The sequence below is a fragment of the Corapipo altera genome, unplaced genomic scaffold (genome assembly GCF_003945725.1).
Source record: "Corapipo altera isolate COAL_440 unplaced genomic scaffold, ASM394572v1 22, whole genome shotgun sequence".
NCBI classification, from domain to species: domain Eukaryota; kingdom Metazoa; phylum Chordata; class Aves; order Passeriformes; family Pipridae; genus Corapipo; species Corapipo altera.
This window is the reverse complement of record NW_020884886.1, coordinates 13,413,430-13,437,059: the sequence shown is the minus strand read 5'-3', so window position 1 is coordinate 13,437,059 and position 23,630 is coordinate 13,413,430. Positions and strand designations below refer to the sequence as shown.

General features: G+C 37.1%; 1 protein-coding gene across 1 annotated transcript in view; it reads left to right on the top strand.

Moving 5' to 3' along the window:
- Nucleotides 1-23,630, top strand: part of ARAP2 (ArfGAP with RhoGAP domain, ankyrin repeat and PH domain 2) — a 121,461-nt gene that overhangs the window by 81,698 nt on the left and 16,133 nt on the right. The window contains exons 24-29 of the mRNA XM_027642986.1: nucleotides 1,180-1,327; nucleotides 2,038-2,106; nucleotides 10,358-10,432; nucleotides 11,411-11,528; nucleotides 15,953-16,081; nucleotides 22,884-23,023. Of these exons, the coding sequence (XP_027498787.1) occupies nucleotides 1,180-1,327; nucleotides 2,038-2,106; nucleotides 10,358-10,432; nucleotides 11,411-11,528; nucleotides 15,953-16,081; nucleotides 22,884-23,023 (679 nt within the window). The remainder of the gene's footprint in view (nucleotides 1-1,179; nucleotides 1,328-2,037; nucleotides 2,107-10,357; nucleotides 10,433-11,410; nucleotides 11,529-15,952; nucleotides 16,082-22,883; nucleotides 23,024-23,630) is intronic.

The window sequence follows — 23,630 nt, the reverse complement described above, 5'->3', positions numbered from 1 at the left end:
TCATGTGTATAACTGCCAATGCCTAAAACCTATTCTTACACAATTTCAGTTTTTCTTCAGTGTTGATTATTAATAAAAACAGTCTAACTGCATCACTAAAAGAGAGATTTTATTCTTTGGTCCTCTTCGTCACAGTCACCCATTGTTATCTCTGAGGCCTCTTGCTGGGCAGCTGCCTCTGGCTTTCTAGGCTGAACACCTGTTCGGTTTCCCACATATAACAGCCAAAACTCTGCTGTGCTTTAAAGTGTTTGCCTCTAAAGGAGGAGACATTATATAAACAACAGAACTGATATGAACACTTTACCATAAGTATAGGAACTAAGGATCTAATTTTGTTCCACATTTTGTTTCATCTTAGATTATACGTTTTTAGGATCTACTTCTTTGCATATTACAGTGAAACTGTATTTAGCATTGGTGTGGCCTCACCTGAGTACTGTGTGCAGTTCTGTGGTCTGCAATTTAAGGATGTTCAGTTCTTTGAATGTATCCAAGAGAAGGCAACAAAGCTGGTGAAAGGGCTGGAAGGAATGGCCTATGGGGATTGCGTGAGGACTTTGGGCTTGTCTAGTTCAGAAAAAAGGAGGCTGAAGGGTGACCTCATTGCCCGTACTTCTTCCTGAGAAGGCGAAGTGGAGAGGGAAGTGCTGGTCTCTTCTCCCTTATATCCGGTAATAATGTGCATGGAAATGGTTCAAAGCTACGTCCAGAGAGGTTCAGACTTGTTCCTGGGAGACATTTCTTTACTGAGGGGGTGGCCAAACACTGTAACAGGCTTCTTAGAGGGATGGTTGATGCCCCAACTCTCTCAGTGTTTAAGAGGTGTTTGGGCAGTGGCCTTAGCAACATGCTTAACTTTTGGTCAGCCCTTAAGTGATCAAACAGTTGGACTATATGATCGTTGTAGATCCCTTCCAACTCAACTATTCTATTCTGGTTTATTCTTTTTAACTCTAAATAATTTTCGTATCACTTGAAATGCAGTTAGAAAGTTTTCATTTCTGTAATGAAAGATAAAGAATATAAAGAAATATGAAATAAATAAGTAATAGTACATGTTTTCATTTCATTTAAGGGAGTTATTCTTTTTGAAATGAACTCCGTATTCTGTAAGCTACCTCAGACAATTAAAGGAACAATGAAACCTTCTAACTATGTTTATTTTTCTTTCAACAGGGTGCAGAAGTGTTCTGAAATTAATCATATGAACCCTCACAATTTAGCCATGGTGTTTTCCTCATGCTTATTTCAAACTAAAGGCCAAACTAGTGAAGAAGTCAATGTAATTGAAGATCTAATTAAAAATTACGTGCAACTTTTTCATGTAGGTATCTTTATGTAAAAGTATCCTAATTGCTCAGTTGTTAGAGATGCTAAAATATAGAAACTTCTTTAAAATGATCTTGCATTTAGTTAAATGATCTGAGGATTTGTAGAGTTTTTGAACTCTTAATTCAGTGGATGTTGTTCTTGGCCTGCTTTAAATTTTATTTCCCAACTAGCTTAATCTCTGTAGGAAAGACTATTTATGGGATGCTGTGAGCTACTGTTTTCCAAAATAGTGAACATTCTTCTTACCATCAACAGCTTATTAAATTTAAGATAATTTTATGATTATGACTATTTAAAATAATACTTTTAATAAAATTTTATGAACCTGATGAGAACTGAAGCATGGAAGGATTTTGTGTTCTTAGTCTCTGAGCTGTGATTGCAATGTGTTTTTTTTCCTTTGTTCTAGAAAGAGTCTTTAGTTCAATGGGATAGAAAAGATACTACTCACAGCAATTCCTATTAGGCATTTTGGTTTAGAGTTTACTGTGCCACTCTAGCATTGTTTGGCAGTTTTTCATGATTCCTCTCTGTTTTAGAATTTATTTCATTGAGTTTATAATAATGAGTATCATCAATGAAGAGCTGTTTCTGACTGATAGAATATTTTGCATAGCTGCTTCTATAAGAACATGATTGACAGTATTGGTAATTGTTACAATATTTATTATTTGTTGATCAAGAACTATTCATTTTAAACAGATAAATGAAGACCAGGTCAAACAAATGGATATAGAGAACAGCTTTATTACCAAGTGGAAAGACACTCAGGTAAGTGGCAAATATCAATTGGTGTGAGAATAATTTCAACAAAGACCATTTTGTTGTTTACAGGGTTTTTTTATACCTAGATTTCTAAAAGTAAATTTGTAAGTTTGTGTCGTGAACAGTGTTGTTAACTACAGAGGTGAGGGATATAAACTGAAATGAAAGCTGATAAAGTAAAACAGTTCTGTGTAAAGCATCTTGGGGAATTATGTTCTGGCCCAAGCTTACAGGTTAACTTACATGCTTTTACTGTGCTTCGTAAATTGTATTAGAAGGAAACAGTCAACATTTGCAAGTGCAAAAGTGATGTCCTCTCTATTGTTTTTTTAATTTTAAACATGTATATTAAATACCTTAAAATGTGTATTAGCTTTTATTATTTCATGAGCTTTGGGTATACATGGTCTGCCTTTATTATAGTTACACCATCACTTTGAGTTTAAAGCATCTGAGTCTTCAGTTGCATCCTGTTTTGTGACCGTTTCTAGAACCCCAAGGCACAAATATTATTTGAGGAAGCTTCAGACACGTGCTGACAGTCAAACAATGAGCTTTAGAATACAATATAAGAAAATGGGAGATCTTATGCCACTTATTGTCATCTTAAGTTCCAGTTTTACTTGTAACAACTTTTGAATAATTTCAAAATTATTGAAATTGAAGTTGTAAGAAACAGCAAAGTGATACCATGTTTCACTGTCTGAATGGTATTTCTGTCCAATCCTAATTATAGCAAAAATCACTAAGCTTTGTAACACCAAGGTGGATGAACTAAGAGAGGTAAAATGAGATGTAGGGAGCTTAAAAACTTTTACAGAAATCTAAAGTAGTGGAGGAGAAGCTTTCAGTGATTTTGGAGTTTATAGGGTTGTAGAAAAGGATAGAAAGCTAGCAGAGAAAATCTGTAATGCTTTCTCTGCTGGCTACCTTCCTGCTTCCAGCAATAGTTTCATGGTACCTTGTGAGCCATAATTAAGAAGGCAGGGTCTTGGAAATACATGTTGAAATTGCATGTTCTGTGAATTGCTATCTGGAATCGTTCTTTTATCTCATATTCCCTTATTGTCTTGGTTGTAGTGGCATGAAGCCCTCTTACCATAATGACTTTCTGTCAATGTGCGTATTAGATTGTCCATTTCCTGCTTTGTCTGGTGGGGAGTGACCAAGTTACTGAGAAATGATTTGAAGTTTATTTCTAATGTCTGTCTTCTTGCAGAATGGAAGTATCTGCCAATAAATAGCCACATAAAAAGATAGCCAAAAAATCCCCCAGATTTTATATGATAGAATCATAGAATTATAGAATATACTGAGTTCGAAGGGACCCATCCAGATCATGGATTCCAGCTCCTGGCCTTGCACAGGAGACCCGAAGAGTCACACCATGTGCCTGAGAGCAGTGTCCAAACACCTCTTGAACTCTTTCAGGCTTGATGTTGTGACCACTTTCTGGGGGAGCCTGTTCCAGCATTCCACCCCCCTGTGGGTGAAAAACATTTTCCTGATATCCAACCTAAACCTGCCCTGACTCAACTTCATGCCGTTTCCTCAAGTCCTGTCACTGGTCATGCGAGTGAAGAGGTTGGTACCTGCCCCTCCACTTCCCTTCATGAGGAAGTTGTAGACTGCAATGAGTCTCCTCTTTTTTAGACTGAACAAACCAAGTGACCTCAACTACTTCCCCTCAGGCTTCTCCTCAGTTCCTTCACCGTCCTTGTGGCCCTCTTTTGAACACTCTCTAATAGCTGAATGTCTTTTTTATATTGTGGTGCCCAAAACTGCACACAATATTCAAGGTGAGGCCTCACCAGAGCACAGCAGAGCGGGGCAATCCCCTCTTTCGACTGGCTGGCGATGCTTTGCCTGATGCCCCCCAGGATACAATTGGCCCTCCTGGCTACCAAGGCACTGCTGACTCATACTGGACTTGCCTTCAACCAGGATTCCCAGGTCCCTTTTCACAGCACTGCTCTCTAGTCTCTTGTTCCCTAGTCTGTACAAACAACCAGGAGTGCCCCATCCCAGGTGCAGAATCCAGCACTTTTCCTTACTGAGGCTTATATTGTTGGTGATTGTGCATCTCTAATTAGTTGAGGTCTCTCTGCAACGCCTCTCTGCCCTTGAGGGTGGCAACAGCTCCTCCCAATTTAGTGTTGTTGGCAAACTTACCTAGTATTCCTTCAAGTCCTGCATCCAGATTGTTAATGAATATGTTAAAGAGAACTGGGCCGAGGCTGGAGCCCTGCAGAACCCCACTAGTGACTGGACTCCAGCCTGATGTCACCTCATTCACTGTAACTCTTTGTGCCAGACCTGTGAGCCAGTTACTCACCCTTTGTGTAACATGGTTATTCAGCTGTATGTTGAACATTTTGTCCAGAAGGATACTGTGAGAGACAGTATCAAAAGCTTTGCTGAAGTCCACAATGATTGCATCTACTGGCTTTCCTAAATCAACTGGGTGGGTTACCCTGTCATAGAAGGAATTCATGTTCAACAAGCAGGACTTTGTCTGAGGGAAGCTGTGCTGGTTGTGACTGATGACTGCATTGTCTTTCAGGTGTTTTTCAGCACTTCCAAGAATAATCTTTACCATGATATTACCAGGCACTGAAGTGAGACTAACAGGCCTGTAGTTTCTAGGGTCCTCCTTCTTACCCTTCTTGAAAATCAGGACAATGTTTGCCAGCTTCCAGTCAGCTTGGGAATCCTCTCTGGATTCCCAAGACCACTTAAAAATCATCAAGAGAGGTTTTGTGATGACATCAGCCAGCTCTTTGAGAATTCTTGGGTGAATCCCATCAGGCCCCATAGATTTTTGGGGATCCAGCTGGAGCAGCAGATCCCACACAATTTCAGGTTTGACTGGGAGTTGATCATTCTCGCAGTCATGGTCCTCCAACTAAGGGCACTGAGACCCCCTGGGTCCATCATCTGTGTTAAAGACAGAGGCAAAGAATGTGTTAAACACCTCTGCCTTGTCTCTGTCCCTGTTTGTGAGGTGACCATCCTCATCCTGATTTTATTTCCACGCTACCTTTTTTTCCATTAATATATTTGAAAAAACTATTTTTATTGTCACCCACATTTCTGGGCAGCTTCAACTTTGGCCACACAATTTTTTTCCCTGCAGTGGCAAGCAGCATCTCTGAATTCTTCCCACATCACTTCACCTTGCTTGCATTGGGTGTACACCGTCCTCTTTGTCTTATTTCCGAGAGAAGATCCCTGGTCAGCCAAGCTGGCCTTCTGCCTCATCTGCTCAACTTTTGACATTTAGAAATTACCTGTTCCTGTGGCCTTAGAACGTGATGTTTAAAAAGTGACCAGCATGTTTTTTTGCACCTATGAAAACATTTTCCCATGGAACTTACTAGTTCCCTGACCAGCCTGAAGTCTTCTCTTCTCATGTCCACAGTTGAAATTTTGCTGACCCTTTTCCTCCTGTCAGCACAGATTTTAAACTCGATCACTTCATGATCACTGTGACCAAGACAGTCTCCAATCTCCATGTCACTCATTAGATCCACTCTGTTGGATCAAGGATCAAGGAGGGCATCTTTCCAAGTCGTCTCCCTTACAGACCTTAGGACGCTTAATGGACCTGTTCCATAAAGTTGTCATTTGGGTTTTTTAGGAATCTTCTGGTCCATGTTGTACCAGCTATGTGATCCTCCCAGTTAATTTCTGGTAAGTTGAATTCCCCCATAAGGACAAGGGCAGTTGACTTGGAAGTGTCCCTTAGTTCCTCATAGAAAAATTTGTTGGTGGCATCATCCTGGCCAGTCTATAGTAGACTCCTATGTGGGATATCTACATTATTTGTTTGTACCTTGATTCTTACCCAGAGGCTCTCAACTTTTGCTGTTGCCAATGGTGAGGTCGGTACATTCTAATCTTTCTGTTACATACAATGCTCCCCCCTTGCACTGGGGTATTTTAAAATTGTGTATCTGAAGTGATTCCGGATTTCTACTTGGAAAATACTTAGAATTCATAATATTCAGTACATGTTTTCACAACCTATTATGAGAAAAATAGTAATCGAGTTGCTGGATTTAATTAATTATTCTTAATTAATACTGTATTTGAAGAAATCATAAAATGCTGAGTTTGAGTTAGAAAATATTTTTGGACCTTATCGAATCATTGGTATCTCTGCTCTATGGTATCCCCTAGGAAAAGAGCCACTAGATAGCAAATATGACCTGAGAAGACTGTAAGTTGTTTGGGAAGACTTGCCCCAGAGATAATGGCATTTCTCTTTTTAGCTTTCTAAACAAGTGATGGACATTGGAACAAAATTTCTACCTTTTATTGGTTGATAAATTGAAGTTTGAACGGCTTTTAAGGATTAGGACTGCATTCTTTCTGTTATGTCAACCTGTTACCCTTGAAATAACAACTGAGGAATGGAGTCCTCAAGAGCCTGACTGTCATTTGTGGCAATTTGATTGTGACTATGAACATTTTTTCCCTCTGAATTAAGATGTGGAACATTTTCTGGTTTTTTTTTGTTTGTTTGGGTTTGGCTTTTGTTTTGTTTTTTGTTTATTTGGTGTTGTTTTGTTTAGTTGGTTTGGTTTTGTTCGTTTGGTTTGGTTTTGATTTTATGGTTTTTGGGGTTTTTTGGGTTTTTTTGTAGCAGACGATTAATGTAACTAGTGTTTCATTTAAAAGCACATTTTCCTGAAACTTCACGTGCACATATGAAATGCATCGATGTCTAATGCCTAGTACCTCTTCAGTGCAGAAGGAAGTGCTTCATATTATTTCAAAGTTTTTACTGCCTGAAGTCCACTGATTCTGCTATGTGGTTAGAAGGTTGTTTAGAGATTTTATGTATAACTGTTTCTCTAGAAGAATTCTACGTTTCTCTAAATATGCATGGTGTTGTCAGTAGGTTTTGCTCAGGGAATATGTTAGAGTCAGACCTGGACTAACATGAACTGCTTTTGAAAAAGATTAACCTTCATCATTGTTATATTTTACAGTTATAACGTCTGTCATGAGTATATAGTGCTTATTAATCATAATTTCAGAAGACTAGATTTTAGGGATGGATACACTTTACATTTTACCAGGCTTGGAACTTTCATGATTACAGATTCAGGAATTTTATGGTTTACTGACGCAACAGAAATACAGATTCGAAATTGCTGTTAAATGCACTTACTGCATCAGCACTAAATATACTAAAGGTAGCAATTGACTAACTAAGCTAAGTTAGCAATTTAAAGTAAATTAACAAATTCAGCTTTACACTAAACTTAACTTTACCATTATTTAAGCTTAGAGCTACCCAGGTATGCTCCAAAATAGTTGGAGGCACAGATCTTACCAAAGGGGCATCCCTGCTTTGGGGAGGAGAGAGGAGCAAACTCTTTGACTTGTCCCTGAAGAGGGGTTGTGGTCTTGTCCTCTAAAATGGAGGATTCCAGATATCAAATTTGTATTTTTAGGAGAAGTGGATGTGGGACTATAGTAAAATATAACTGGTTACCTGTTGCTGCCGTCATGGATGTCGGGGCACCCACTTTCTCATTTTCATATTGGTGGGTGTATTTTTTCATACGTAAATAAGACATAATGAAGGTTTTGGTTACCTTTGGTCAGGCTAAGACCCGTGGTTGAATCAAAGGCAGAAGAGAACCATGACACTTCACCATCACTTCATCCTCCACACAGCTGAGGCAGCAGTAAAGGCCATCTGACCTTTGCCTGCAGTATGTTAAAATCACACATTATCTCCTCCTTAAATGACCAAGTTTATCCAACTATACATGGTTAAAGGGGAGTGAGACTAACATCTCCATACAGAGATGTGGGTGCTCATCTGTGCTTCACTGAGGCATTGGGCTGTGAGGCCTCTGCTTCACCTCAGACACCGTGCTGTTGTTAAGTTGTGCTCAAACCAAGTGGCTTGAGATAAGGTAGCTCAGCACATGTTCTTGCTCAACCAGTCTCATCAGTTTTGTGCAGGTTTCCAATTACTGATAAAACTGATGACATGATGCAACCGAGTGACATAACAGCATCATTGTAATCATGTAAGCATAATGGGTATTTGGCAACTTAGGCCTCAAGCAGCTACAATTAAGAATTGTAAGAATTCTTTACATTTAACAACTGATAATCTGACATTATTGCATTCAAAATGTGTGTGTTTTTGTGGAAAAATCAGTGATGTGTATATTTATTACATTGGAATATACAGGTTGTCACAGTAGTAGTATCTCTGGTGATGCAGAGTGTTCAGAGAAGAAAAACTGTACTGAATTTCTCCTGAAGGACTGGAAGTTCACATGTCTGAAATGTCGCTGAAGTTCTGTTCCAGGTGGCACTTCATTAGCCACTCTTTATTCTCCGTCCACCATATACTTATGCCAGCTGTTGCTGTAATTTACATCACATTTTCCCTCCATACGGTTGTTTAAATGAGCCCAGTGGAAATCATGTGTCAGCTTCATCTTATTTCCAACCTTTTTTCTGTAATATCATCTGAAAAGCAAATTTTACAACTAAATGAGCTTTTCTGAGTCTGTGCCACTATAATTAAGCAGCTTTTTTCAAAGTAGCTTTGTAATGTTTTTCATCACAAATGTTTCCATTAGTTTTCTATTCTCAGAGGCTAAACTAACTTAGAAGCTACTGTTTTTCAGAATGTTAATCTCATTTAAAATTCAGCACTGCCATTTATTTTTCTATAAAAATGTAGCTTTAGCTTCTGTAAATTAGTCAAAATGTGTCACAAGGCTTGACTTGTTATATATATATGTCTGGATCCCTTTCCCCACCCTCGGCGTGGGGCGGCCCAGTTCTAGTTCCATTTCCATCTGAAGAACCATTCCGACGCCTTGAAGGATGGGGAAAGGGAACTCCAGGGGTTTCTTCAGGGATCTTTTCTGGCCCTGAACCTGGAGGGGAGAGGTGCTCCCCCCTCCCCCCCCACACGTGGCCCCATGGCCGGCATGGAGACAGGACACCGGGCGGGCGTGGAAAGGAGGCAAGAGAGAGTTTATTGTGGGGGATGTTACATTTATAGGGTTTAGGAGGATTCAGAGAGTAACCAATTAGAAGTCTCAAAGGGCTTACAGGAACACCCAGTCACAGGAAGAGTTAACAAAGGCCAATGGGAAACACCTCAGGACACCTTCCCAGGACATTCCTGAGATAACATTACCATGGGGGGTGTTGGGAAGAAGGGGCAATGACTCTGCAAAAAGGTAAAAGCCATTTTAAAACCTGTTTAAACCACAGTTTTCCCATATAATGCAGGTTTAGTGCTACATATATGTATGTTTCTCTATACTTTTTTTAACCTCTTTCTCTCTTTGTAGTAATATATAGATATGTAGAATCACTATCAATACTTTTCTCAAAATAAAAACACAAATTGTTATTCTTAGTGTTAATTTGATTTTTAATTCTTTATATGGGCTTATTAATTAAAGGGTACAATTATGTCATACATTTTGCTTTATCTTATTATTCCATATTAGGATTGTACATATAGTTTAGATATCTCTCCAACAAATTTGACAGAGGTTTATATCAAGAACATTTGTTTGATTCCTTCTTTAATTACGAAATGACAAGTTTTCATTGTGATTAAGAATCATAAATGTAGTATTTGTAGTAATGAATTTTGATTTTCTGAATATGTACACATGGGTATACGGCTGAAATATTCTGTTATTTGTAATTTTTCCTCTCATTCATAACTAAGTCAATTTAGGGTTACAGTCCTTTTTTCGTGGTTTTAAATTGTAATCATCTGGTTTGGTTCTGAAGCGAGCTTGAGTAACCTCTAAATAAGAGTTATGGTTCTGTCAGTTTAAGATACTAAGGTACACTTATGTCTTAGACTTTAAAGTCTTAAATATAAATCTAAAATTTCCGCTTACTTCATGTCTCCCTTCGTTTTCCTGTTCTTACTTGAATGTATATTTGTAAAGTGTGCTCATTTTGTTTGATGTATTCTGTTGGATTTAGTCAGGGTTAGGATTTTCCTCCTGAACCTGTGAAGAGGTATTTTTTTCCTTACACTAGTCGAATAAAAGTGAATATAGTGCAGGTTTTCCCATTATAGTCAACATTTGTACTACTGTTTTAGATAAGTGGGTGGAAAAAGAGTTTGACTTCATTAGGTTCTAACACAACTACTAGATAATAATTGTACTTTCCCTATTTAAAAGAATATTTCTAAAGCTTTTAAGACAGTCTAATTTTCTTTTTAATTATTTTGTTTTAGGTTTCCCAGGCTGGAGATTTGCTTATTGAAGTTTATGTGGAAAGAAAGGAGCCAGACTGTAGTATTATCATCAGGGTTAGTGTATGAAAATGATACAGTGATTTTTTGGGAAGCACTTTGTCTTGAAGTGTATCAATTTATTTTAATACATCTTTTTTATATAATTGCACAACAAAGTGTGCATTTATGTTTATCACTATTTTAGACCTTGCTATGTTGCCTAAATTATGTAAAGACTGATTATTATGCATTTTTGCATTTTTAATGCAGTTTTACAGGGTAGACGTCCTTTTATTTTACTGTAGTATACAGTGGTATAAATTGGTGCAACTCTATGGGTGCAACACACAAGAACATTAACAAGTACTCAACGAATGCTGGTTTTATTTAATAGTATAGGCCATTTTAATGATGTTCCTCCTGATTTTTCAATTTGCCTGTGGCTTTACATTTCTGTATGCCCTGAGTATTAAGAAACCAAAGCTTCTTACTAACAATAATTGAGATTTTTTCAGCCTTCTATTGGATAGTGTATTTTAAATACTCTCATCTCCACGTAATAGTGCTCTATCATTTTTTGTTACACCTCTCTGACTTTGTTTCCTTTTGGTTCTGTTCAGCATATAACTCTCAAACACTTGTGCTTGTATATATGTGGGGTATGTGGCATGCATAAATACATATATGCACATGCTTTTTAAAGCTTTTTAAAATTGGATTAAAAATGGGAATATGCATTGCTAAGATAAAAAAAAATGGTGCTTCTGTAATATTTACCTTCCCACACCCAAGAAAACATACCAAGACTTTATTTTTTTCCAAATTTTTCAATGGTAGAGAAAGGGAATTTCAAGTTACCAGCTTCAATCTCATGGAACAAAATAAGGAAAGCATGTTGGAGTCTGATGAATAATTTATGGATTTCCAACATGTATATCTACTGCTGCTCTTTTTTTTTTTTGTTAAGGCAGTTGCAGGGAAGAAATGAAGAATTTGAAAAAATGAATCAGAAATCAGTAATTGAAATATAAACTGAGTCATTTTGTATTACAGGTATCACCTTTGATGGAAGCAGAGGAATTAACTAATGATGTTTTAGGAATCAAAAACATTATTCCCAACAAAGATGATATCTGGGCTGCTTTTGAAGTACTTGAAAATGGAGAACTTGGTTGGTGACATTAAAATTTATGCAAGTTTAATCAACTTTTGTTATTTTAATTTTTCAATACTGAACATCATCAAAAGCTTAGTTAAAGACTTTATGGTAAAAAAATATTAGCCTTCATGCCAGTGTTTTACATTTGCTGGCTGTGGTGTCTGCATGATTTCTTTCTGCACTTTGCCAGAAGTAATGTGATGAATTGTTGTAAATTGCTTATAAATTGGGGGTTGAAAAGATGTTCTTTATATTACAGTGCTTCGCAGTTCATTAATCATCAGCTATAGAAAAGTAGGTCTTACTAATAAGTCTTAAAGAAGAAACTTATTTTCATTAGAATGTCAGCACTTGATTTTATAAGGAATAATGCTTTTTGAAAAATGAAATGAGAACATACACGTGATACTTAGGAGAAAGAATCTTTTTTACATTATTTAGTCAATTATTTTATGTATGTAGATGAAAAAGGAGGCATAAAGTGTGTAATCCTGTGTTTATGGCAAGTGGCATTACAATGTATCTAACAACTTCTTGAAAAAATTATTTGAAATATGATTCTGATGCCAACAAAAGCAAATGTCACATGGTCACAATATTAATTAAGTGTAAAGAGATTTTAACATTGGGAGTACTTTATGCATGCTGGAGCATGTATAACATACTGGAGCATTTTATTATTAGAGATATTTAAAATAATGTAGAGTAATAGGAATTTTTTTAATTCAAATGTATTTTGATGAATACTCACTAATATAATCCGATTTTTGGAATACATGGGACAGAAATATGCAACGTTTATTTGCATTTCATAGTAAGTAGCTGTTCTTACTGTTATGGTACAAAAGGAGACTGTGGACTAGTTTATTTCTGTAGTGAAGATACCTATTTTCAAGTTAAGGAAAAAAAACTATAAGGAATTGGAAAAAAGTAAATTTATTGAATGTTCCAATATTGTTTGAATAGTTTTGTTGTACTTGATTTTCAGATGTGCTTACAATAATCTCTTTTATACTGTGTAAGTATATAATTACTTATATACTCAGTCTTGACCTTGGCGGTATCAATAACTAGTATGGAAGTGTATTGTCTTTTTTAACTTAAAATAAGTGATCCTGAGCCCTTCACATCTTTCAGTCTGTTGGTGATGCTGTATAGGGTTGTAATGTAGAGTTTATTTCCAGATTCATGAATATGGGTCACAACTGACTAAGAATGCTAGCATCTGTTATCCTTAGAAGAGTCCCGATAATTCCTACAAGTACACTAGAAATCCTATTTCTTTTCTCTTAGCATTGGAAAAAATTGAAGAGGGAATTTTATTTTCTTAAATGATATATAACACAGGCAAATGAAAACTAAACTAGGTATGACCAAGGGAACATAAAAGTAAGTAAAACAATAGACCCCGCAACAGCTTCTTGAGGTATTTCAGTGCAACAACTAATACTTTAGTGTGGGATAGAAATGTTGTCTCAGCTAATGACTGTTGTCTCAGCTAATGACAGAGTGAGACACTAAGGCACTACATAGGACAATAAATACAGACCAGTATTAGAGTGTTTCCTATTGAAACAAGTTTCAAACACAAATTAGAAATGGCACACGAATGTTTTAAACCCAAAACAACGAAGCAAAAAGAAAACTAAAGTAAGTCCTAATTCATCATCTGTCAGTCACAGAAACAGTGTTGAAGAAATGTCTTCAATACTCATCAATACTCCTGTGATGCTATGGCTGAATCTAGCGGGTTTTCAAAGGGCTGGAACACAGAGAAATATAGTTCTATGCAGTCTTTGGTCCAAATGTGACACTAAAGAGCTAAAAGACTGTTTGAGTCTTTGCTGCTGCAAGTTGATTCTACTAGTGTCAAACAAACACTATTGAATATTACGTAACCTGAGGCATTTACAAGAGAGTTGAAATTCTGATATGCAATTACAGAAACAAAGGTTACATGTTTGTTTCAAACATATACAAATAATCACAGTACCTTTCTGATAAAAAATATTTGTCTGCTTTTGTTCCTGCTGTGATCTGGTACCTGTCCAGTTTGTGGTGGTATTCCATTTTTTGCACTCAATCCTGAAATTTCATAAGACTTATTTACTTTTTAAGATACACTGTCTTGAAAACAAACCCTGAGAAGTCAAGAAAATTAGAATTATATTTTCTAGAAAGTAATTTTCTACTGATAGTTAATGTTGTTTAAGGTGAAAATTACTAGTTCCAGATATTTACCAGCATATGATGGCCTAAGTGAAAGAAAGGGTAATTGGATGTATGTGTTGACTGCTTGCTGTTCAAAATACTAAAACTGAAATATTAAAAATTAACGAATTTATTTGCATATAGAAAAACTGCAATAATTGATGATTTTATCTAACTTAATGCAGAATATTCAATACCATATGCTTTTACAAAATAGGGTGCATATTTTTTTTAGTAATAGGTGATTGATGAATAGTTTGTAAATGAGGTGTGTTACCAGTAAAATAGGTAATGGTTTTCAGCATGATGATTTATGTGCCATGTAATCCATGATGACAGATGGTCTTAAATATAACTATAAATAAAACAGTAGGTGTTTACTGTGGGAGAGCTGGTGTTCTTGGAAGATGTAATGATTTGCCAGTCTCCTGCATTTGATTTACAAAGTTCTCCTTAAAGTGGGTTTTCCCTCTTGTACAAAGGCATCAAGTTGTTTTCACTTTATCGCATCAGCATTCACAGTTTCCCAAAAATCCAAAGAAAATTTTAGAAGTTTGATCATTTAAAACAAAAGGGCTAGAAAAATTGGTGTTATAAAATAGGGTTTGAGCTGCTGTCTACAGAATGGTATTTTTGTTAGGCTGCTTTGGTGTCATGTCAGAATAATAAAATCTTTATATAGGTGATATCACAAGTCTGCAGGTAGGGTAGGTTTTTTTGCATCCCAAAATAGCAGTAGTTTTTTCTGTCACTTAAGTGTGTTATTTGTGGCTGTTGCTTTCTGAAGCGCTAGTGTTCAGGTGTTCAGGAAAATATGTTCTGCTAGAGTGTAGTGCTGGACAGTCCCAAAGCAGCTGTTGACATTTCATATTCATCTACCGTAGCAGAAATGAAAAATGAGATTATGGCAGTATACTTTTCAGTACTCAAGGGACACTGGGCTAGACTGTGTGACCCAACATGAGCGTCACACAGGTCTGACTTTTCAGGAGCTGTACCCAGCTCTTCTCAAGGCCTGACCCACACAAATTGGTATGCAAATCTCTCTTTGGAAATAAAATGACATTTGAACCCGTTGCTCTAAGTTGTAGCCCACAAAGCCATTGTTAAGGCTTTTGTGTTTTCTTAAATTACAGTAGATACTTACTGCTGAGCAGATGAAAGCCTTCAGGGATGTGATTATGTATAGGAAGGATTAATTAGAGGGGTAAAGTGCAATCTTTCCCCATCTACATCAAGTGTTGCCTCAGGTTGTGTTGCAATACATGTCACGCTCAGATTTCTGCTGGATCTGGTAATGAACATTTAGTGACTACTGCAAGATCTTCTCTGCTTTCATGTGGTGTATGAACTGGGATATGTATGGAGTACTGGCTGGATTTTCTTACCACTGAAGTTTTTCTGTTTGGTGCTAGGGTCTCAGAGTTTCTCTTTTAGGATGGATGGTACCTATCAACAAATATATGTCTGAACATCTGAAGTTTTGAAGTGCACTCATATGGTCTAGTCATGCCTATTGCTATATTAATCTTGTACTTTTTGTATGAGGTTGAAATATAAAGGTGCAAGTTTGGAAATTCCCTGACTACAGCAAGAGGGAGAAGACCCAGTAAGACTACATGCTTCTCCCTTCTAGTAAAAGGAATGTAATGAAACCAGGAGTCTGTTTCATTCTGCTTTGATAATTAACAGACAGTATAATCCATACCAGTTGAGGGTTTTGTTTCTCTGTGATTACTCCAAATTCTTTGGTTCTTTGATTTTATAGAATTGGTAGCTATGATGTCTCATTTTTGTGTTGAGTCTAGGCCAATGAGGCATGCTATTGCTGCAGGGCTCAGTTCTGTTTGAACATATTTAGCTATGCCCTGTGATAGTTCCTAACTTTTGTATTTAGTTTGAAAGCAGTGCTTTAGTGTATTTACATTAAAAAATATAACTAAATACAAGAGTCACTGAACATTTGGATATTTGGATTATATATTTGCTACTGTTTGTTTAATTTTATATTCATTACCAGTGCAGATCCTACCAGCAAAGATGTTGCTTCAGAAAGTCAATTATGTCCTTACTTGTCTTATTTTGAAAACATTGTTCTTCTATAACTCAATGAGGCAGTGTTATGTACCAGGCATATGTAACTTGTAAGGGCCTCCAATCTTGATGGGTTTTGTCTTTTATTTTAATTTTGGATTTTTGTGTTTTGTTTTTCTGGCATTTTTCAGAACGTCCTCTGCATTATACAGAGAATGTACTAGAACAAGTTCTTCACTGGAGTTCACTACCGGAACCTGGCACTGCATATCTGATCATAAAAAGATTTCTAACAGCAGACATGATGAACCGGTACAGTGGTACGTAACTTCGTTTTTAAACTTAGTTTTTTCACATGTTTGATTGGGGCAGAGTCTCCAGAATGTCTATATTATTGCTACTTCATAAAAGTTATGAAATTACTGAGTGTTGTGCTAACTTCCTCCTAAAACATATAAATTATGGATGGTTTTGTTTCTACAAACTATAAACTCTCCTACTGGAACATAAAAGTGTACAGAAATTCTGCAGTCAGTTCACTTTGTGAACTGCTGTGAAGCTCAAGACTGCTCTTTTACATATAGTACAGCTTTGCACAGTCCATCCACATGCATAATATGCTATACATACTCTTTGTGGACTACGTTTACATGTATCTTGTATATAAAAATTGCATTATATATAAAATTTGTGATTTATATATAGTTATTCATGGCTAGGCTTCGCGAACGAAGATTTGGGAAGGGCTTTACCCACGTTTGTTACATGCGCGTTGGTGGCTGAAAAGGCCAATACGAGACAGGCATGTCTGGTTGCAAAAGGCACAGCAGAAAGACTCCTTAGGTGGTATATTCTGCAAGGCACGATTCTTTCTGCATTGTCTTTTCTCCTCAAGAGTGATCCTGCGTGCTTTCTCAAAAACGTCAGCAACGCTATAGATAGTGTGTCTCCAGACCTCCCGACTGGAGGCCAGAGTAGACCAGTTATGGTGATCAATATGGCCAAGGTTGAGATGTTGTTTCAGGGAGTCCTTGTATCTTCTCTTCGGGTCTCCTCTCATGCGGCAACCAGTGGCAAGTTCACCATAAAGCAGGATCTTAGGGAGGCAGTGGTCCTTCATCTTGGAGATGTGTCCTGCCCAACACAACTGTGTTCTCAGCAACATGGCCTCAATACTTGTGGTTGCTGATCGTTCTAGAACAGATGTATTGGTCGCATAATCTGACCAGTGGATGTTTAGGATTGTACGGAGACAGTGCTGATGGAAGTGTTCTAGGAGTCGCAGGTGGTGGCAGTAAATGACCCAAGATTCAGATCTGTATAAGAGAGTAGACAGCACTATGGCTCTGTAAACACTGATCTTTGTACTTTTCTTCAAGTGTTTATTTCGCCAAACTCTTTATGAAGCTTTCCGAAAACACTATATGCCTTTGCTAACCTGTTGTCTATCTCCCCGTCAATCTTACCATCCGAGGAGATGAGACTACCTAGGTAATTAAGCTGCTGGACTGATTTGAGCTCTGATTGGCCAGTGGTGATATGGGGATGATGGAAGATTTCCTGAGGTGCAGGCTGGTAGAGAACTTCTGTCTTCTTTAAGCTGACTTCCAGCCCAAAGAGCTCAGCAGCGTCTGCAAAGCAGGATGTTAAACACTGCAGAACTGCTTCTGTGTGGGCAACAAGGGCGGCGTCATCAGCATAAAGCAGCTCCCGGACAAGATGGTTTAAGGTCTTAGTATGAGCCTTCAGTTGCCTTAGGTTGAAAAGGCTTCCATCAGTGTGGTATCTAATGTAGATACCGTCCTGATCATTGAGGTCTGCTGTGGCCCTTTGGAGCATCATGCTGAAAAAGATTGTGAATAGGGTTGGTGCGAGAACGCAACCTTGTTTCACACCATTAGTTATTAGAAGGGGCTCAGAAAGTGCATTGCCATATCTGACTTGGCTGTGCTGATCCTCATGGAGTGAGATGATCATTTTAAGGAACTTGGGGGGACAACCTAAACATTCCAAAATCTGCCATAGACCTTTTCTGCTCACAGTATCGAAAGCCTTGGTGAGGTAGACAAAGGTTACACAGAGACCTTTGTTCTGTTCCCTACACTTCTCTTGCAGTTGTCTGAGAACAAACACCATGTCTGTGGCACTCCTGTTGGCTCTGAAACCACATTGACTTTCAGGTAGGATTCCTTCTGCTATAGTGGGTATTAGTCTGTTCAAGAGTATTCTTGCCAGGATTTTGCCAGCAATGGAGAGCAGAGTAATACCACGGTAATTTGAACAGTCTGATTTAATTCCTTTCTTCTTATACAAAGTGGTGATGACTGCATCACGAAGGTCTGATGGTAGTTCGCCTAGTTCCCAACAGCACAGTAGAAGCTCGTGAAATTTAACATGGAGTGCAAGGCCCCCATGTTTCCAGACTTCAGGTGGAATTCCATCAACCCCAACTGCCTTGCTGATTTTCACCTGCTGTATGGCCTTAAGAGTTTCTCCTAAAGTGGGGGCAGTATCCAGTTCATACTTCACAGGCTGTTGTGTGATGGACTGAATAGCTGAGTCTTGGACTACACAGCTAGTACTGAAAAGGGTCTGAAAGTGTTCAGGCCATCGATTAAGAATGGAGGTTTTATCTGTCAGAAGCGTTTGACCGTCAGTGCTGAGTAGAGGACTTTGGGCTTGGGAAGCCTGTTCCAGTGCCCAACCACCCTCTGGGTGAAAAACTTTTTTCTAACATCTAACCTAAGCCTCCCCCTGACACAACTTCAGGCTATTCCCACAGGTCCTGTCACTGGTCATCACAGGGAAGAGATCAGTGCCTGCCCTTCCTCTGCCTCTCACGAGATGGTTGTAGACAATGAGGTCACTTCTCCAGGCTGAACAAACCAAGTGCCCTCAGCTGCTCCTCACACAGCTTCCCCTCAAGGTCCTTCACCATCTTTGTTGCCCTCCTTTGGATGCTCTCTAGTACCTTTATATTCTTATATTGTGGTGCCCAAAACTGCACACAATATTCAAGGTGAGGCCACACCAGTGCAGAGCGGAGCGGGACAATCATCTTCCTCAGCCAGCTGGTGATACTTTACCTGATGCCCCCCAGACACGGTTGTCCCTCCTGGCTGCCAGGGCATGGCTGACTCGTATTCAACTTGTCCAGGACCCTCAGGTCCCTTTCCGTGGCCCTACTTTCCAGCATCTCATTCCCCGGTCTCTACGTACATCCAGGGTTACCCTGTCCCAGGTGACATACTCATTTGAATTATGTACTCAAGCAACTGAATGAGTTGGAGAGTATGTGGCCTTTAAAAAGGATCTGACACTTGAGAGGAAATATAGGTCAAATATATAGTGGAAAAATATGATTTATAAGCTTCTCCAGTCCTTTTTTTTTTCCCCCCAAATAATACCTGAATTTAAGTTTCCTGCTAAGTATGTAGTATCTGCTTTAAGGGAAGTGGAAGTTTAGATGTCCAAAAATCACTATCCTATTTTCAAGCAGCTGAAATCCTGTATGTATGCTGTCACTGTAAAATGTGTGATGGTGACACATGATGCCTGGTTTAATGCCCATCTTATTTTATCTAATGGCTTATTCAAATATGTAATCTTTTCCTCTCTTTCTCGCACACAGATGTATTAATCTTTCAATCTGTGTATCTTGTTACGCTATTATGCTTATTCTTCTGAAAGTAATAGCCTTCTCTCATCATGCTTTGTTCCTGTAAAAGCATATTTTACAAATATGAATGAACCTGAACAAGTGTGCTAATTATGATTTTTATGTTCAACTTTCACTGTCTCTAAATGTGTAATAGCAGATCCTGAACGGAGAGAAATGGCCTAGTTCATTAAAAGCTTGATATATGAACTCCCATCACCACACTAACTGTTGAGGTATAATCAGAAAAGGGATCATAAGGACTGTGTGAATCACTGCTCTGAGAAACAGATAAGGATTAGACCAGTGTCAATTTACAAAATGTAGTACTAGTTAAAGGGGAGATATACCATTTGCACTCCTTCCTGCCTCCTAAATTTTACTTCCATTTGTTTTCGCAACCCATCACAGTAATTGTTTGCATCAGTTCAATTCAGTTTGATCTTAGTCTAGACACACTGTCTTTTGATTTATTATATTTATTGATTTTTCCATTTGCTTTAAAATAATTAAAACCTTATTTAATAAGTTATACTGGTTTTCTCAGTGGTTTGCAAAGGCAAGTCTCTGCCATATTGCAGACTTACAACATCAATGTCTGCAAACTCCACGTGGCAGAATAATCTCGTGTGTTACAAAATCTTTTCTTGAGAGTGGAATTGCCATTTTAAGGAACTTTTACGTGGCGAAGGTGCTTAATTTCTGAAACATTACTTTTTTCTAACTGGATTGTGTTATAATAATGTTAAAAATAAACTCAGTTCTCTGTAGAGTTTTCGAGTACACTTTTAGCTTGTGAAGTTACTCTGAAAAATTAACAATACTTAGGAGCGACTTCACTAACTTGAGCAAAACAGTGTATATATACTAAGTGTAGGCACAGATGCAGAGAAAGTCTGCCGCATTCATCCACGTTTTTTATTTGCAGGAATCAAAACATTAATTGTTTCTATTTCCAATTTTTTTGTACATACACACTGTTAAAACAAGAAAGCAGCTATTTCAGGACAAAAAGATAAGGACTTTTTAGATAAATGTTATTCTTGCATCACTCGATAGTGTCAGGGTGAGAAAATACACAGAATGAGATCACTGGGGAAGGGATGTTCCCAGTATTTAGAGTAGGAGGCACTTGGTTATGCTGTGGCTCTCCGTCTCAAAATGAACAGGAAATAACTGCTGGCTTGAAGGGGAGACCTTAGTCTTTTCTGTCTTTTACACTCTCTGTGGATAATTCCTCTTCACTGAGTAATAGAGATCAGACCAGATATCCAACCACTACTACCCAAAGTATGTTTTTTAACAGTGGATTAAGTGCATACGAATGGACAATTGGATGGATGAATGTCCTCTTAATTTGAAGTAAAATTAATAGGACTGTGATCATGTTATGTTTATAATTAATTTCATTAATTTCCCTTGGTTACCTGATTTATGTTATAATCTTAAAGACTAAATTATGATACTCCTGACTTTTTTTTTTATTAATGTTACCTCAGAGCTTTGTGTCATCAGCACTTTTCTCCTTTTTCTTCCAGAGACCTGAGTGGTGTTTGAAATAATGTTGGTTCAATAGTGGACCTAAAGGAACAACTCTATTAGCCTCATTTCATCTTGGCTACTTATCACTGTCTTCCCTGTCAGTGCAACTTTTCCCATGTTCCTTATACATAGTACATTTTCCTTTTCCATAAATGTTATGCTTATTCTCATCTTGTCCATTTTAAACTAATTTCTCCTGTTGTGCAATACCAAACATTGTATTGAGGTCTAGATGTATATTTTCTCTTGTCTAGAAATCAATTTTCCTTTTCCATGAAAAAGGTGTTAGTTTATTTGTATTGATATGTTTCAATAAATCTGTGGTGAGTTTTCCACTTTCTTCCAGATCTTTAGGTACTCTTTCTTGACAACTTATTCCATAGATTTTCATGCTTGTTGCAGGAGCACTCTTTCAAGTGCTCTTCAACAGGGCAAGATATGTATTATATTTTGGTATAAGAGATACTCAGTACAGCTTCATTCTGTTTCAAGGCCCTTTTTCTTCTCCTTACCTGAAAATTTCTAACATTAAAGTTTTATTTGTTAGAAAAACATGAGACAATAGATTCACTATAAAGTGTGTGTATATAAGTTCTTAAAATTTTACCAGTAAAGAGTTGTATAATTTGAGTGGGAAGTATTGATTTCTGAGAACAGGGACTATTATTCAGAGATATTCTTTGAAATGCAAACTTCTAAACCATAGACGGATCAATCCTGGATGGATGAAGTGCATTTAGTTCCTAGTAGTTTCAAAGTTCTAGCAAGTTTAGCATGTTTTGTAAAGTTTGTATCTGAAAAATACGTTCCGATTAGGACATATTCTGATTATTTTAGATTTGTTTTGTAAGATCTTTGTAAGTATCAAGCTTTTGATAGATTGGCTATGGTGGGAGTGCTGTGAAGTTTAGAATGAGTTTTTGTCATGTTGAGAACTGTGTGCAGAAATTTAAAATCTTCCGATTTGGTACAGAGGTGGAAGTATCCTGCTCCTCTCATTTGGTATGTTTTAAAAAAAAAATAAAAGAAAAAACTTTGTGATTGTGTGGATAAGGATTCATATTCTATTCTGAAAATAAAATAAATATTCTTATTGGCAAAGAGGGAATACATTAGTGCTTTCTTTTAGCTGTGCATGTATATTTTCACTTAATAAATGAGGAAGTCTAAGTAACTTCTGATTTTAATTGTTGAAATATATCAATTCTGGCTTTAGATTTGATCATAAATTCTAATGAAAATACTTGGAAATTTTCTTTTGGGATTTTTCCTTTCACGGGACACATACTAATGAGAATGTAGTTGATTTTATTTGACAAAATCATAGAAGTTTATTATCTTTGTAATTTCTGTTATCTATTTAAATGTTTTTAATGACTCCAGGTTTTACTAAGGTATAAAGCAGAAGTAAAATCAGAGTCACAAATTTTAGTTATCTTCTTTTTGCAAACAATTAGGAGGAATAATTTAATTCCCACTTTTTAAACAACTGGTTTTCAGGCAGTATGAAAGATGAGATTGAGAAAAACTTTTCCAAGTAGTCCCAAAGTCTCTCTGCACTGTGCAGATGACAGTAGAATCTGACTCTGAGTTTTGAAATACAATCTAACTAGGTTTCTTAGATACACTTTGAAGTGTGTTTGCATAATTGGATGTTTGGATGTTTGAGACCGAATATCACTCGTGTACTTTTTGTGCATGCACAACTCTGCATCTAATGCATTAATGTTTTTCACTATTAATCTTGTGAAGCTTCCTCAAAAAACTTACGTGGAATAACTGTCAGCAGGTTCTTTAAAAGAAGAGCAAAAACCATAAATAATAAAATACAGATAGTTGCAAACACTACCATGCAATTGGTACAGCTTCCACTGCTGTAATATCTTCTAACAAAATGCCTTTTTTTTTTTTTTTCTTGGTAGAGAAAAATGAGAAAGGTAGCGTGAAAGCAGGCAATTTGAAGTACAAAGAAGAACCACCAAAACTGCTGTCTGGAAGCAAGTTTCAAGACCGTTATTTTGTGTTACGGGAAGGAAATTTACTTCTTTATAAGGATATGAAGGTACAGCAGACAAACTCTCCACCAAATTCTGAAGTACTCACTTAGCTTTCTTATTTGTATGATTAACATTACTCATTAAATGGCGACTTCTAGAGTCTGGGGTTGAAGTATAAGATTTTTGTCTTACTGTTTCACAAGTGCATTAGTAAAAGGACTTTGTGTGAGTTTGTCATTTGCTTTTGTGGTTACGCGTTGGTATAAATTTTAAAAATTAAAAATAGAACAATGTTTAGGAATGCCTATAGGTTGTGCTGTCACTAAGTTTTTTGAAAACCTACTGTAGAAACAGTAGTAGAAGTAATATGGAACTTAAGTGAACTACTTGCCATTTTTTTTTCTTGGTATTTCACACAGAACCTTTAAAAATTACAAGCAATAGGGTTCTTATATCTATAAGTCTCATGACAGAAGAAATTATAGGAAAGTAAAACTCTGAATACACTAACAAAATCTTTCCATGCTTCCCAACAAGTTTCAGATTTATTCTCAGTCATCTAAAAACTAGTATTGATGAATAGATATACCTCAGAATTCTACAGAAGTAAACTTAATCATACTTAATAGCACGATGGGTTCAGTTTTAAATATTTCATGGGAGTTTTCTTAA